Source organism: Mycetomoellerius zeteki, unplaced genomic scaffold (genome assembly GCF_001594055.1).
Source record: "Mycetomoellerius zeteki isolate Tzet28-1 unplaced genomic scaffold, Tzet1.0 scaffold52, whole genome shotgun sequence".
NCBI lineage: Eukaryota > Metazoa > Arthropoda > Insecta > Hymenoptera > Formicidae > Mycetomoellerius > Mycetomoellerius zeteki.
The window spans coordinates 1,326,926-1,341,941 of record NW_017257523.1 but is presented as its reverse complement, the minus strand read 5'-3'; the positions used below and the strand labels follow the sequence as shown (position 1 = coordinate 1,341,941).

The 15,016-nt window shown below is 36.7% G+C and overlaps 1 protein-coding gene across 1 annotated transcript; it reads left to right on the top strand.

Moving 5' to 3' along the window:
* Nucleotides 1-1,742: 1,742 nt before the first annotated feature.
* On the top strand, nucleotides 1,743-13,330 carry LOC108727709 (Insulin-like peptide 1). Its single transcript, XM_018455917.1, is given in 5 exon segments — nucleotides 1,743-2,077; nucleotides 2,079-2,096; nucleotides 9,196-9,415; nucleotides 11,565-11,624; nucleotides 12,813-13,330. Coding segments are annotated over 5 exon segments (660 nt in total). The 5' UTR covers nucleotides 1,743-1,921; the 3' UTR covers nucleotides 13,019-13,330.
* Nucleotides 13,331-15,016: the final 1,686 nt, after the last annotated feature.

Genomic DNA, 15,016 nt, shown 5'->3' with positions numbered 1-15,016 from the left:
GAAAAAAAAAACGAAAAAACTCCGGCTAGCCGCCGTATCTCGCATGTCTTCGCACTTCGTGCACGACCTCCCGAGGTCATTCAATTTGGTGGCGATCTTGGTTCGCAGACCTCGTCGTCGCGACTCACGACCCGCCAGCCGTAAGAGACACCGGCGGACAGGCGGCAGAAATTAATTTGTATGCACGACATGCGAGTGCAATCGTTTCGAATGAGTCTGTCAAACCGGCGCTTTAACGTGGACATTTCTCTTCAGTCGCGAATATATCTTTCTATCTCGCACCATACAACTTCCGAATTTTGCAAATTCAATAAAATCGTTTGCAGACAGATTGTGGCCCATTCGCGACGCTTGATGGACTTTCATCGATTGATTCGTATAAAATAGAGCTAAAATTCTAATTTGATATGTTAATAATTTTGCAATAATTCGATATCTTTATGAAAAAATAAGACGAAGATATACTGCCATCGACGAACCTATTTCTTAATCGGCAAAGCGCGAAAACATATAATTATATAATAAATGTTAAAATTAAAATTAAAATGCAGTTAGAAAAATATAATATAATTTTCCTATTTTTATCTAAATAAAAAAAATTTTTTTAACAAATCGCTTGAAGGAAAGGTAATCTGTAATCTCTTTTGTATGACAGTAATGTATTTAACATTACCCTTTTATCAAGTAAAGAGATTATTGAGGAAAAGATATTATTAGATAGATTTTCCTATGAAATTTATTCGTGTTTATTTTATTTAATATTCTCCTGCTTATTTTTATATACATCAATAAAAAAGAATCATCAGTTATATATTGAGTAATAATTAAAATTAATTAAGATCAACTAATAATCAATCTTAAACTGTAGCTTGCGTGAACAGGTTACAAATTCAATCTCTAAGCACTCACGTCAACCAATTACTGGTTGAACGATGGTGCGAGACGATTTGCACTCGATCTTCGGCGGAGTGCACAGACAAGACACGTCGCTTTCCTTGAGACCGATTGCTTCCCTCACTCGTCGCCCTCCCTCCTTGATCTGTTTGCTTTCTTCGTCGCTATCCCCCAACCACACTTAAATAAGGGGCAGCAAGCACGGGAGAGAAAGAAAGAGAGAGAGAGTACGAGCCACCTTACGCTAGTTCGCTAGGGACCTTCTGTCGAGACGGAGAACCGAACCTCTCCGGGGACAAGTCTTCGTGACAATTGTGATCAATCAGGCTGGCATTGTTAGAAACGTGACCGCACATTACCAGTCGGAATTTTTTCGCTCGTCGGCGACCGAGCGGTCGAGACGTGCCTCGTCGATCTTCTCATAGAGAGAAGTGTCGGATTTGCGCGCTCGCGCGATCATTGCCGATTACTATCCGCCGACTCTCTCCATAAGTTACAAAAAGCATTGACTCGATAAAACCGTTCGGCCCGAGATAAAACAAGATCACTATCAAGTCATCACAAAATCGAGTCACACAGGATCAAGTAAACTCAAGGATCTCAAGCGAGCGATTATATCGGAGACACCTTCGTCGAAGAAAAAAAGTCCCAAGGGGACAAGTATACATGACTGTGATCCACGCAATCTAAGCAACAAGCTAAGAATATTAACCGCAGTACTTCGTGCTGTTTTACGTGCACGAACTCATAAGATCCTGGTGTCCTGGAGAACCAAAGAACCCAGGCTGCAAGTCGACCCCCTGATCGCCGTTTTAGCGAGGGATCAATCAAGGACGGGTTCCCTACGTTCGATCAAACGATCGCTTTCGGGACAGGTGAAGAAGAACAAAGGGAAACTAGCGCGAGGTACTCGTCCGGCATCAATGCATCCCAGACAGCGGGAAGGGTTGATCGTGCCCGGAAGTCAACATTGCCTCGAGACGGTGGCCCGATATCGTCTGCGAAGTTATATTACGATCGTTTCCCCATGAGAGATACCACCCTCGCCATCGTCGTAGCGATCATCGTTGTGATCAAGTCCCACCTGCTGTGCCCGCGACAACGTTCGGCGTCGTCGTCCGAGAAAGAGTGCCAGACTGTGATACTACCCCGTGTGATAGAGAAATCGTCTTGTGATCCCGCGTTTTACCTCAACGTACTCAGTAAGTCACATCTTACCCGCCCTCCTGCCTTCGTTCTTATCGGACTTGTGCCCTCTGCTGCGTAGAAACTAATTATAATACAAGGAAAAATATAATTCTTCCGTAAGCTCAATATAGATCCGTTCGACGTGCTCGCCGCTCGATTCGATCGGTATTTAATTTTCCGGTTATTAACACCAGAACGTGGAAAACGGATTTTGGGCGGTTCCTGATAATTGGCAATTTATTTCGGACCGATTTGAAACCGACATGAGAGATACAACATTCTTTTTTTTTGTAGATATATTTTTGTAGATATATTTTGTCTAAAAGGAAAGGAAAAGTTTTATCCGTTCACAAAAAATATTACTTTGCGATTAATTTCAGTAAATATCCAATACTTGCAGCTAAATTTATCGCACTAAATATGCGATGTGAGGTATTTTATTTTAATTCGATATCGGCTTGACATTTATTTTAAAAAAGTCAACTTTGTGCTCTCTTACAGAGTGATAGCTGAATAAACTGAAAGGCACTTTAGCTTAATATAATTTGACCTACCGTTATCTTCCAAGATTCGTTGCAGCTACTGTAAATTATCGCTCCAAATCAGAATCGTTGCAAGGAAGAGGAAAAGAAGAATAAAGAGAGAAAGAGAGAGTCGATTATCTTGAATCTCGAATTATTCAGAGACAACGGGCTGACACTAATTCTAGTCACGCATGGCCGCCTCAAGTGCTATGCGAGTGTTCTTCAAATTGACATATATGAGCGCAGCACATTTGGTACTCGTGCACCGTGCAATTGTATCATTAGAGAGTGCATCTGCCTCTGGAAGTCTCATTTGTCCGAGCCATTTCTTCAAATTATACGTTGGCCCGATGACGCAGCCAATTAACGATCACGCACAAAGTAATGAGCGAGAATCATTAAATTTAAAACCGTCTCTTGCAACTTTGATACGTTTAATCATTATCCTCTTCTCAATGCTGCCGATTTTTAATCGCAAATTCACGCGTTGAGGATACCGCGCGGAAAATACACTAACTCTCTTTACAACTTCATGTTACTCGCATCTTACCGCTCGTAATTTGTAAGGCGTAAGTACGATAAATTCTGCTTAATTGCATAAGATTCTCCTACACGAAGGATGAAGTGATTTTGATTAAATTACTAAGAAATGTCCGAACGATACTCTCATTTCGAAATCCGAGGCAATCTTCCGTTTTATGATAAGTAGGAGCAACAAAATTTATCGTCACTCGAAAACTTGTTCTCTCAAGACGTTTTAGTATATTTATAATATATAAATACACTTTGCAAAAAGTCGTTATCGTATACGACACGCACGGATCAATGTTTACGACATGCTAACCAGGGATACGATGTAATTCTCTCATTCAAGAAATCGCACGCATTAGACACACAAACTCGAATGAACTCTGAATTAAATTAAAATTTGGATTTATCTCTAATGACTCACACTCAACGATGCAAAATTCTCCCGGCCGTATTTCAAGAAATCCGATGGAGATAAATTTCCTCTATATAACATGCATTAGGAAGTTGATAATTCAGCTTTGAAGATTAAGAAACGAATAAAACCAAATAAATAAGATAATAAAAGATTTTCGTTAACACTCGACCTATATATACTTATCGCAATTGTTTGTATACACTTAGAAAATAAAAAATAAAAGAGATACTAAACATATATGTCAAGAATTTATAGATTTGTTTTACAGCATCAAGTATAGGATGTTTTTATTTAGATTTCTGCACTGAAGAAAAATATTCTAAATTTTATTAAATATAAAAATATATTCATTTGATACAAAAACCATTAATTTAATTTAACTATTATTTCTTTTTATTGAATAAATATTTATTTACTGTAAATAAATACTTACTTGGCACTATTCAAATAAATTATATTTATTAAAATTTAAAATATTTTTCTCAGCGTGCAAAGTCAATCTTAATTCGCACAGCAACGATAGAACGGTGCGAAATCCAAGTGCAATTGAGGGAAATTAGAACTCCCTACTCCCCCGTGATCTTTTAGCCGTTCATCTCACACCTGTCTGTCCGTTCATTAGAAAAAAAATGAAAAAGTTTTCTAGCTCTCTGGCGTACGCGATCGCGCTCTAATCGGGAAAGTCGATCACCCCTGGCTGGTTCGCACTCGATCGGACGTAAGTGCGCTCCCTCGAGCGCGTATAAGTGCGGCCCGTTTAGTATCTTTCCGAGTGTTATATACACGTGTTTATTACTCGTGTCTGCCGGCGGTACTTCGCAGATAATACCAAGAGAAAAGACGAGGACAAAAATAGAAACGCTCTGGTCATATAAGAGAGAGTAGACACGAGAGAAAGGAACGAGAGTGAAAGAGAATAGCCCGTGAGTGGTGGAGGAGTGGAGAAAGGGAGGGCGAGATCAAGACGACGCTCCGGAACGAGTCCTCTTTTCAATTTACGGGACTTTTCGCTATCGTGAAATGCGTCTTTTCTCTCGAGAGCGCCGGGAGGATCTGTGTAGTTCGGTATTGTTTACAACCGTTGGAGGCGCCGGACGAGAAGCCAATGAACGGCATACGCGTACGTTATCGACACGGTAATTGTTGTTCGGTCTCATTTTATGCAAATTTGAAGTACGATACAGTATTATCTCACGCAACACAAAATATGATGCGCATTCAAAGAAATCAATATACTCTCTAAGGCCCGTTTCTACCAATATAGTTCAATTTTAATCTCGGTTTAACTAACCCTTCACCTTTTTCCAGTTTTGAGAATTAGAAAAAAATAAAGAGTGATAAAGTTGAAGACTGTTGAAGTTTGAGATTAAAGTTAATCTACATTGGTAGAAATGGGCCTAAATCTTTTAAAGTGAATATCACTCTGAAGAGTAAAATCTCATTCTTTAGATTCCATTTTGAAAAATTTAAAGAGTATTCATTTTATAAGGATTAATATTGTAATACTTTTTAACGAGGATAAGCTAACGTATCTCGAATGTATTTTAAAAATTTCCTCACTGTACATTCATTCCTGTACGGAAAGAATGATTTTGCTAAAAGATCTGAAATTTTGCTGGAGATACTCTCTAAAACTTTTAAAGTGAATTTCTCTGAAGAGTGAAATCTTATTCTTGAAGATTGAAAATTAAGCTACCCTTTTTCAAGTTTCACTCTTTAGAGTGAGATTCCACTCCAAAGAATTTAGAGATTACAGATCTGAAAATAATTTTGTTGGATCATCAAAATAACTATGTTAGAAACTAAAAAATGATTAACAATGCTGCAAAACACATTTTGATATTATAGCAATTAGTTTGATTTTCTAACAAAATTATTTTGACGGTTCAATAAAATTATTTTCATATCGATATATCCAGCAAAATCGTTCATTCTGTGTGAGAGGACCAGCTCTCAATGAGACAAAGTATTTAATTTGTATCCCTCACGCAAAATATGATCGCAAAATTTGATCAGATATTTTATCAATCAGATAATTTTAATTTTAATTCGTTTCATTCTAATTGATTGAATTTTAATCTCCAATGCGTAATCCCATCCAGGCTTTAAGCCCATGTCACAGCCCATGCATGGAGATTAAGGATTGTGAATTAAAGATTAGATTTCTGTAACAAAACGAATTAAAATTAAAATTATCTGACTGGTCGAACTTTAATCTCTAATTCTCTCTCTCTCTCTCTCTCTCTCTCTCTCGTAATCCTCAATCTCTTATAAGTCCGATATAGGCTTTACAGATTATGGAACAAGACTGAGATATTAGGAAATTTTTGCAATATCATTTATCCAGATACGGTTTATCCAGAACGCTAAGGTCAGGTTATCTTTTTCTTAACAACTAATTAAGAAAAGGATAACGTGATTTTGGCGTTCACCTTATCTAGATTCACGTTATTGCAAAAACTCTCTATTCTCTCGTATATCGTGCTCGAGTATCTCGATTTTCGCTGATACACCTTTCTTTTTAATTTTATTTTGTGCATTCATGTCGACGGCATGCGATCGCGCTTATCATTTTCACAGTGAGATACCGCGCGTCTCAGCCGCCTGCATTCCCGCTCAAAAACACACTTATTTACCTCGTCTGGTTCTATTTTTTGTCCGATACACATTTTTTCACAACGAAAGAAAAAAAGAACTAATCGTCAATCTTGGATACTTAAAAAAATTCGCAAATATCCGTGCAAACTCTCAATTTTACGACCCAGTAAACAGTATAATGAAAAAAATAATGAATCTCTAATATAGGGATTGACTAATTAATTTTAACCTTCCAGCATTACCTCGAAATTTTTTATCATATTTTGCACTCTGGGTCGTTGAGAGAAACAGCATATATTTTTTATGGTTCCGAATTATATAAAAATCTGAAAAAAATTTTTGTACACTTGCGAAACCTTTAACAATAAGTTTTTATTATAATAAAAATTAGACTGTATTTTATTTATTTCTTGCGCCTGATTATTAAAATCTGAATAAGAATTTTGAGAAAAACGTGATACCGACTGTGCCTTAAAAGGTACAAAAGTGATGTTGGAGGGTTAAAAGACACGAAGAGAGTAATAATGAATGATCTGATCAATCTGTTGAATGTATAGAAGATGAAGCAACACTCCTTTAGAATTATAAGTTGCACACGCGTGTTTTCATCATCGTGCTACTACTAATCGCACGAAAAAGATAAATAGAGTTAGATAACTTCGACATCAACACGCGTCGCTTCCTTCGGTTATTGCTTAGTGTTGAACGCTAATTCCCATCAGCACGATGCGCCGGAAATAGAAGTTGCCTGCCCTATATTCGCGTAACTTGTTTTGAAGGAGGCAAGTCAATGTGTGTCTGCTACGACAACTCGGGTACGCGTTTACCTAATGATATTGCATACGCCAATCGATCGTGAATAAGTTTTATCAACCTAGAAACGACAAAATAATGCATATTGAACGAAAATTTAAATTAGACCGTGTCGGTTGACGTACACACAGTGTCGCAATTAAAAATAATATTAATGATGAAAATCAATATTCTACCAGAATTAGCAGAAACGTTTGGTATCGATTTCTCTTATAGTTAAACTGTCGAGACTAATAGCTACCGAGTAAGCCATTGGAAATGGAGGACCTTTACGTAAAGCTTGAAGCTTCATTAACTTCGAGGACGCAAAAAGAATGACAGAATCCATTTCAATGTAAAATACATCTTACTGGAATCTTAATTCTCAAAGCTGAATTATCGAGATATCGAATATCGTAGAAAATAATTTTACATAATTATAAATACATTTTCTTTATTTTAAATTTTACGAAGATTATAGTCTTGTGTGTTTATTTCTATTTAGATTGTTTTATGCGCCGTAATTCATTTCTATTTTATAATTATTCTCTATATATACATATCTACACAACTAATTTTTCAAACCTACATTGATAATATTCCAAATATTTTGAGATCGCGTAGAATTATTGTTTTGTAAAATTATACGGTGTTATACCATAGTCCCGCATACATTCACATATCAAGGCCGCTGGCCTTATTTCCATTTTCGTTGATAACGCGACTAATCGAATGCGACGTAGCCTGCAAAACAAGTCAACATTGTTCTAATCCTATCACAGACATAACAGCGGTCGCTGGTGAAACTTCGAGGAGATACAGCAGAAACACCGGTGACCTATCCCAAGCAAACTAGGATAATACCCTAGAAAGCCATATCTCTGTGTACGTATGTGCGTGTATGCGCTTGTACACATGAAAAGTTTACCTCATTAAAATACCCCCACGCGCAATTATCTTTTTGTTCCAAAATAGCACTGTCTCATGAATGTAATCGAAAGTCCCGTATAAGAGTACGCAATATTCCTAGAATGTTATATAAATATTATTTGTTCTTTTTAATATTCATAATACTCTCCAAGAATATTGTCTCGTAGGGTTACTTCAACGAGATGGATTCGGACATCTCTGAAATTAAGAGGCACGAAACGAACGTCGTGTCTCGCGTCCGTAAATTAACGAAGGGACGGAAAGGATCTACACGTACTAAGTCCGATCGAGGAGTAGATCGCAATTATGCTGGCGTAAACGTGCGATGAACAAAGGTCGCTCCTATGGACAAAGCGCGAGAGGCGACTTCTCTTTCTCTTGTTCTGTCGGTGACTCCCGTTGCGACGCGACGCGTCGATTACACGACATCCGCGGACGAAAGTACGCGGCCTCTCCCTCCCTCTCCTCTCTTTCTCCTTCTTTCTTTCTTTCTCTCGCTGTGTCGCAAGATTTATAATTAAGTGTAAGATATCTAAAAATAGAGGCACCCTGCGCGACCGCTGGAATGCCGCGCGCCGTCGCGGTTATATACGCGAGCATTCAATTAATCCCGATAAACCGGACGCAACGCCGAGTTTCCCAAGGCGAGGTCTGATGTCGAATCACATGATGTGTTTCTACGCTTTAATGATACCGTCGCCTAAACGAACAGCTAAAAAAATATGTCCGAACGAATATCAGCGTCGAGAAAACTTTGTCAGAATTTTGGATATGCCGGTATAATGAGACGTTATTTTAGTAAACAGTTTGTCCGATCTGTTGTCCCAGATATGTAACTTCATTTTTATTCGTTTACTCAAAGGCTGCGTGATGACACCGATAGATGAGATCGCTGCGCGCCCCGCAATTTCTGTCCACTTTTAATAAACGTACTCCCTAAATTCTTTGGAGTGGAATCTCACTCTAAAGAGTGAAAATTGAGCCAGTTTTGAAAAAGATTTTCAATCTTTAAAAGTGAGACTTCACTCTTCAGAATGACAATTAAAAGTTTTAGGGAATACTTATGAGTTTCCTTTTTTTTTATCCCGTTTCTCTCCTTTTTCTAAAATCGTCTTCAACGCAAATCTTGAGCGAAGCTAATTACAATAAATATTAAAGCCTGCCGAGTCGATCAATTTGACGTACTTCTATCCGCTTACAGAAATTCAATTTTATTTTCATAGGAACTTTGTGATCTAATTGCAGAGTAAAGCGAATGAAGATTAGTGAGACGACGAATTTAATTTCCTGAATGTAATTAAACGAGAATCGTATCACTTTCAGATGTCCGCGAATCGATTAAACGTGCTGGTGATCCTGATGCTCGCCGTCGCGCTTCTTGTGACGGAATCAGGAAACGCACAGGTGGATGGCTATCCGCAATTCGGCTCGAAGCGATCCGCCGTGAGTGCGCCGCAGAAATATTGCGGCAAGAAGCTTTCCAATGCTCTACAGATAATCTGTGATGGCGTGTACAATTCCATGTTTAAGAAGAGTGGTCAAGGTGAGTTTGAGGCTAATCGATAGAGGAAGCGCTCTTATCACTCGCTTCCGATATCGAGTAATAGATAAAAATGTAGTAGTAATAGATCATTACTGAATGCAACAATTTATGCTTATTTCTCTTTCTTCGCGTGATAACGTTAAGCAATTATGTTTCTAAATGTGTGGACACAAGAGACGCATCGTATTTCATTCTTGATATAATCATAGCTCAAAGCGACTGTTTAACTAGCGGTTATTCGCTGATTATTTCAGCCTTAATAGGCATCTTTCACCGTTAGTTTTCAAATTGCACATGTCTACAAGAAACAAATAATAGGATAATAGGATTAAGTCTTAAACATTGGTTTAAATAATTTAATAAAATAATTTTATATCTGAACAGTTATAAGTAAAATTTAGACCGATGAGAATATTTGACTTATACTTGACTCATATCTTATTTGATTTATATTTGTATTTATATAACTAAATATAAATATAATATAATTTTAATATAATTAAGCTTTTTTTAATTGGTTATTTGTTGGCACATTTTTAATCTCTATCGTTTAAATTTGTAGAGAACGGAATATCGATTTTTTTTAAGAGACATGAAAATGTCCATTATTGATGTTTTCCTTTTAATTTTTTGATTTGCAACAAGCGATCTGCGAGAGGAAAATCACGCGTCCGGAATATGTCAATGACGCTCTTGCACGCGTGCAAGCATATAATTCAGGAAGTTAATAATAGGAAGTTAAGGAATAATATTAAAGAAGATTTCTCGATGGCAGACGCCTCGTGACGAAATTTGCATTTGTAATACGGCGACATGGTCATTAATATTAATGCCGTTCGCATTCCTTCTTTCTCGATTAATGTCACCCGCGACGGTGCGACAAATATTTTATAATAAAGGCACTGATACTTATCCAGCATAAATGCCAAATTACTGGCTATCCATAGATTTGGATATCGCGGGATATTTAGTGAAAAATATCCATAAACAGATATAACGTTCATTTGGCGTTTCGAACTGTCCATCACTCCTATAACGTTAAACCCGTATATCTAAAGTGACTCGTTTCGAAGTATGAATGAGGCTTAATTTGCACTAGACGTATAATTAAACGGCTCAATATAAGAATGAGGTCAGCCTATAATTCGTATAGCTCACTTTAGATACAACCTCACGTTTAAAGCGAACATTATAGACTGAGCTGCCCACCGATTAAGGGAACTTTTATCGGTCGGACCCTTCAATTTTAACGGCTTCTCAAGCGTGGTCTTTTACAAAAGGCGATTAAGCACGCGATCAATCTGTGCTCGCAATTAACCAAGTAATCGCCACTTTGTCGCCAATGAATAATGCATGTAAGCTCGTATTACGTATTCCCGAGTGGGATCATAAGCCGACGCACTCTCCATAATCGTCGAATGACTTAAATACACCGACAATCGGGGACATTATATTTTTTAGCGGCGGCTCTTTACTCGCGGTTTTTTTTAAGGAAGTAAATGCAAATTTACAACGGAAATTTTTAAGTAAACTTTTTCGGACACGTAAAACAACTTATCACCGAGCTTAATCGATCAAATAGATTTGTATAATCTGACACCGGGATCTAGATGTGCCAGTCCAATTTATTGATGATCGTGGAAAGCAAATTCTCGTTATTTATTTTTTTCGAATAATGTGATATATGTGACACGTATTGTAAATAAGTTCCCCATTTTCTTTTCTAAAACACGTAAAATTTTTCAAATAAAACGTAGGCAAACATGATTACACAAATGAAATTATTCTAGTTCGATTTTAAATATACATTACAATCAACGGCTCTTGTGCCAATTATCGTAGTCGATATTACTAAAAGTAATGTTACTAAAAGTAATGTTTTATTATATAATTTCACACTCAATAATGTAATTCTTATTAACACCTTTTGTTATGTTACATTTATATTGTTGAATGCGAAATTATAACGTTATAGATGTTATGTTACTTTTAATTAATATTAACTGGAAACGTTTATAATCTGTTTAAAACTTTGTAAAATTTTGTTTCCTTTTGTATAAATTACGCTCAAAGGTTCTTTTTATTACTTTCGATCACTAAAAAAGTTTTGAGATTTTCAAACAATGTTTTACTTTGATTTCTTTCGCAGCGCGGGAAGAAGCGAACGTCGATAGCAGAGATAGCAACTTTGACTACGTTCGCACCCAAGGTATGATTTTAGAAAGAAAAAGCTTTTGATCACAAAAGCTTTTTCGAAAATTTCAAAACTTTTCTAGATGTTTCCACACGTAAAATAATAAGGCACATTGTAAAAAATGTAGTGTTTAAAGTGTTAACGTTTAAAATATAGTTTTAAAAAAGCCGCTTTCTTCAAATTGCTAGAAAAAAACCGGAAAAATTTCGTTTTTTTTGAAAAATTGCTGTTTTTGCTATGTAAAAGACATATAAGTAATTTCTAAATTCCTTTATAAAATTAATGCGATCTATGAAATTATGTAGCATTATTTTTATTAAAATTTTTTAGTTATCCTCCTATTTTTATAGTAAAACCTAATCTAACCTTCCTTTAGTACATGGCAAAGCTTAAGTAGACAGATTTTTAACTCTAGTTTGTCAGACTTCGGTCTAATGAACTCCTGAAGTGTCTCTTCGTAGTTTATTTTTTTCAAATATTTTATTACGAATTCAGTTTAAATTCAAATTATTTTCTAGACCTACTATTATCATATAAACATGATGTTTGGACTCTATATTTTTAATTCTTACATTAATGGTGTAATGGTGTAATGTTTTGTATATTTTATTGAATACATTATGCGACCTCAATCTTTTATACAATTTTAAAATTTCTGTTAATTTATCCCGCTGTGTACCCTATATGCAATTATTTTCTTTACGAAACGAACCGAGAAGTAAACGTGGTAGGTTTTACGAGCACGCGTGAATTTTTCCAAAATAAATTTTTCTATCCTTGGGAAAAAAATCGAAAAGATCCACGGAAAAATTGGAAAAATTGGGTTTTTTTCCGATCCTTTAAAACTATTGAAATATCTTTGCAAAATAAATGTTTAATAATAAAAGATATTTCAATTTTAAATGTCTGAGTGTTTTAAATCCAAACACGTAGTGTTTTGTTTATTGAAGAAGTTTAAAATTTAAACATCTTTAAATATTTAAAAAACGGAGACAGGAATAAAACATTTTAATATCTTAAAATTACACTTCTTTTTTTAGTGCACATACTTAATGTACAGAGAGTAAACGAGAATGAGATATAAAACGAAAGCGCTTATTAAGTTAAATACCAGAATTTTTGTTGGTTTATTGACGTGCAATTAAAGTTTATTACCATTTATTAAAGTTACGATGCCTATTTACAGATTCGTTTTTGTTTCAGAAATGGAAATGGCCGATTATCCGATCGCCTATGAGTTTCCCCCATTTTTGCCGCGAGCGAGGGCACGGGGGATGTTAGAGGGACGCTTCGCTGGCAGGCGTTATCGAAGGCAGGGTCGAGGTATCCACGAGGAATGCTGCATCAACCCGTGTACGATAAATGAACTGACCAGCTACTGCGGCGGCAGAGGAGGCGCTTCGGAGTAACCGGTAACCCTTCGACTTCCGCTTTACTGCTCGATCACCATGCAAACCGAATAATCCCAGAGATACACGCCTCACGCGCATATACCCACACACGTACACACACATAGAGGGACATACACACATTCCACATTACGTACGGTACACGTTGGAAAGTTCATCGGTAAACCGCATCATCGCTCACGTTGGAGACTGACTCGTGATAATTGTGTATACATTTACGTATTTGCGATGGAACTGACTTTTTAACGCATGATCGTGCGCGGGATTGTATACTCTTCTCCTTGATTTCTTGTGAACGAGGGGGCACCAGAGGGAAGGCATAAAGAGATCGAAGAGATCGAAGATATGTAATTTTACAAGGTGACATCATCAGTAATTCTGCTTCTTTTAAATTAACGACATTTGCCCGACAGTGGGATGCAGATTTTTGCGATTGAGAATGCTTGTTAAGCTTTATTTGTGATAACAGATTATATAAAGATCGAAAGTCTTTGAAAGATGAAAAATCTGTTCGATCCAATTTAATTCTTTCCAGCTTTGAAATCTCAGGTTCTTCCTTCACCTGCTCTGCCTTGTCTACATCTATGAAAAAACATAAGTCTTTCCTTTGTAAATGTAATTTAGTGAAACGGAAATAGGTTTTAAAAACTAACTAGTATATTCGTAATTGAGAACGTTTAAAAATTATTAATGATCTCTACAAAAGACGTCACTCAAATAAATTAAATTTATTCTTTTTAAAAATGTATGCGATGTTTACGACACTTTTCCGATGAAAGAAATAGTATCAGCGTCCCATATTTGCCTGATTAACAAAAGTTAAATCGAGATAAAAAGAGTAGAAATAGACATTGAAAGAAAAGATAGAACCAATCACGATGTTCGCTCGTATCTAACGTGTGATCACACGTAATTATAGCGATCATCATACGACTCACGTGAAAAATAGAGAACGTGCATGTCACGTGACTTCATGCTTGCTTTGTCCGAAATCGATCGTGGATTTAAATTTAAAGCTATTTTTCTCTTTTTTTAATCAGGCAGCGTCAAGTGATATCGCCACGCGATTTTTCAATTTATATAAATGTATTTGAATATTCGCACTTTTTTTATTTTGACCTCGTGGCCTGCGAGAGAGTTTCTGCGTGTCCACTTTCTGTCACGTTTGGGACGAATGTCCCGCTCGCGATTATAGGATGCGTTCCGTTTTCACGCCCATACAATGTAAGCATCAGGTCATCCTTGTCGTCTATCAAATATTAAACAAGAACAAATGATGCTTACAAGCGCTGTAAGCGCAAAACGGTACGTACCCTTAGGAACGTCGGAAAATCTTTTCGCGATTATCGGAGGGATACAGTCTCACTCGCATGGTGATTTTTGGCGACGAAGCACAGAAGGAACAGCTCGAATAGTTTAGTTTCTTGTAACTTTAGTTAACTGTAACTTCTTTTTTTTTTAATGTCAAATTCGAGATTCGTTTAACGATCGGGAACGACAACGCGAGTCGTTGCTCGGAGACGCGATGTCACCGTTCGTCGTTGAGCGAATGCCGAATTTAATATAGGACATTACTGTAGCTTGCGTTATTTTTAATCTGCCAGAGGCTGTGACGATTTCAAGGGGCATCTACGACTGTACTGCATATGGTGATATTATTCTTATTCGTAGAACCTGTATTCCCAATTATCCTTCGAGGAAAGGACTTGGACGTGTAAGACGATTGGGAAGTTCACGTCATGCACCTTGCTGTATCGCTCGTATCGGAATGCATGATCAGCAAAATCAATATCAGTATAGCGATGCAGACAAATCTAACTTACGTCCTATCATTACATCCTTAACATTTCTATCAAATATAGATTAATTTTAATCTCGCTTTTACTTACTTTTTATCTTTTCCTAATTCTCTTAGAATTAGAAAAAGAGTAAACCGAGATAAACATACAGCAAGGAACTTGCAACAGCATTGCTGCAACATTACTACAATGTTACTGC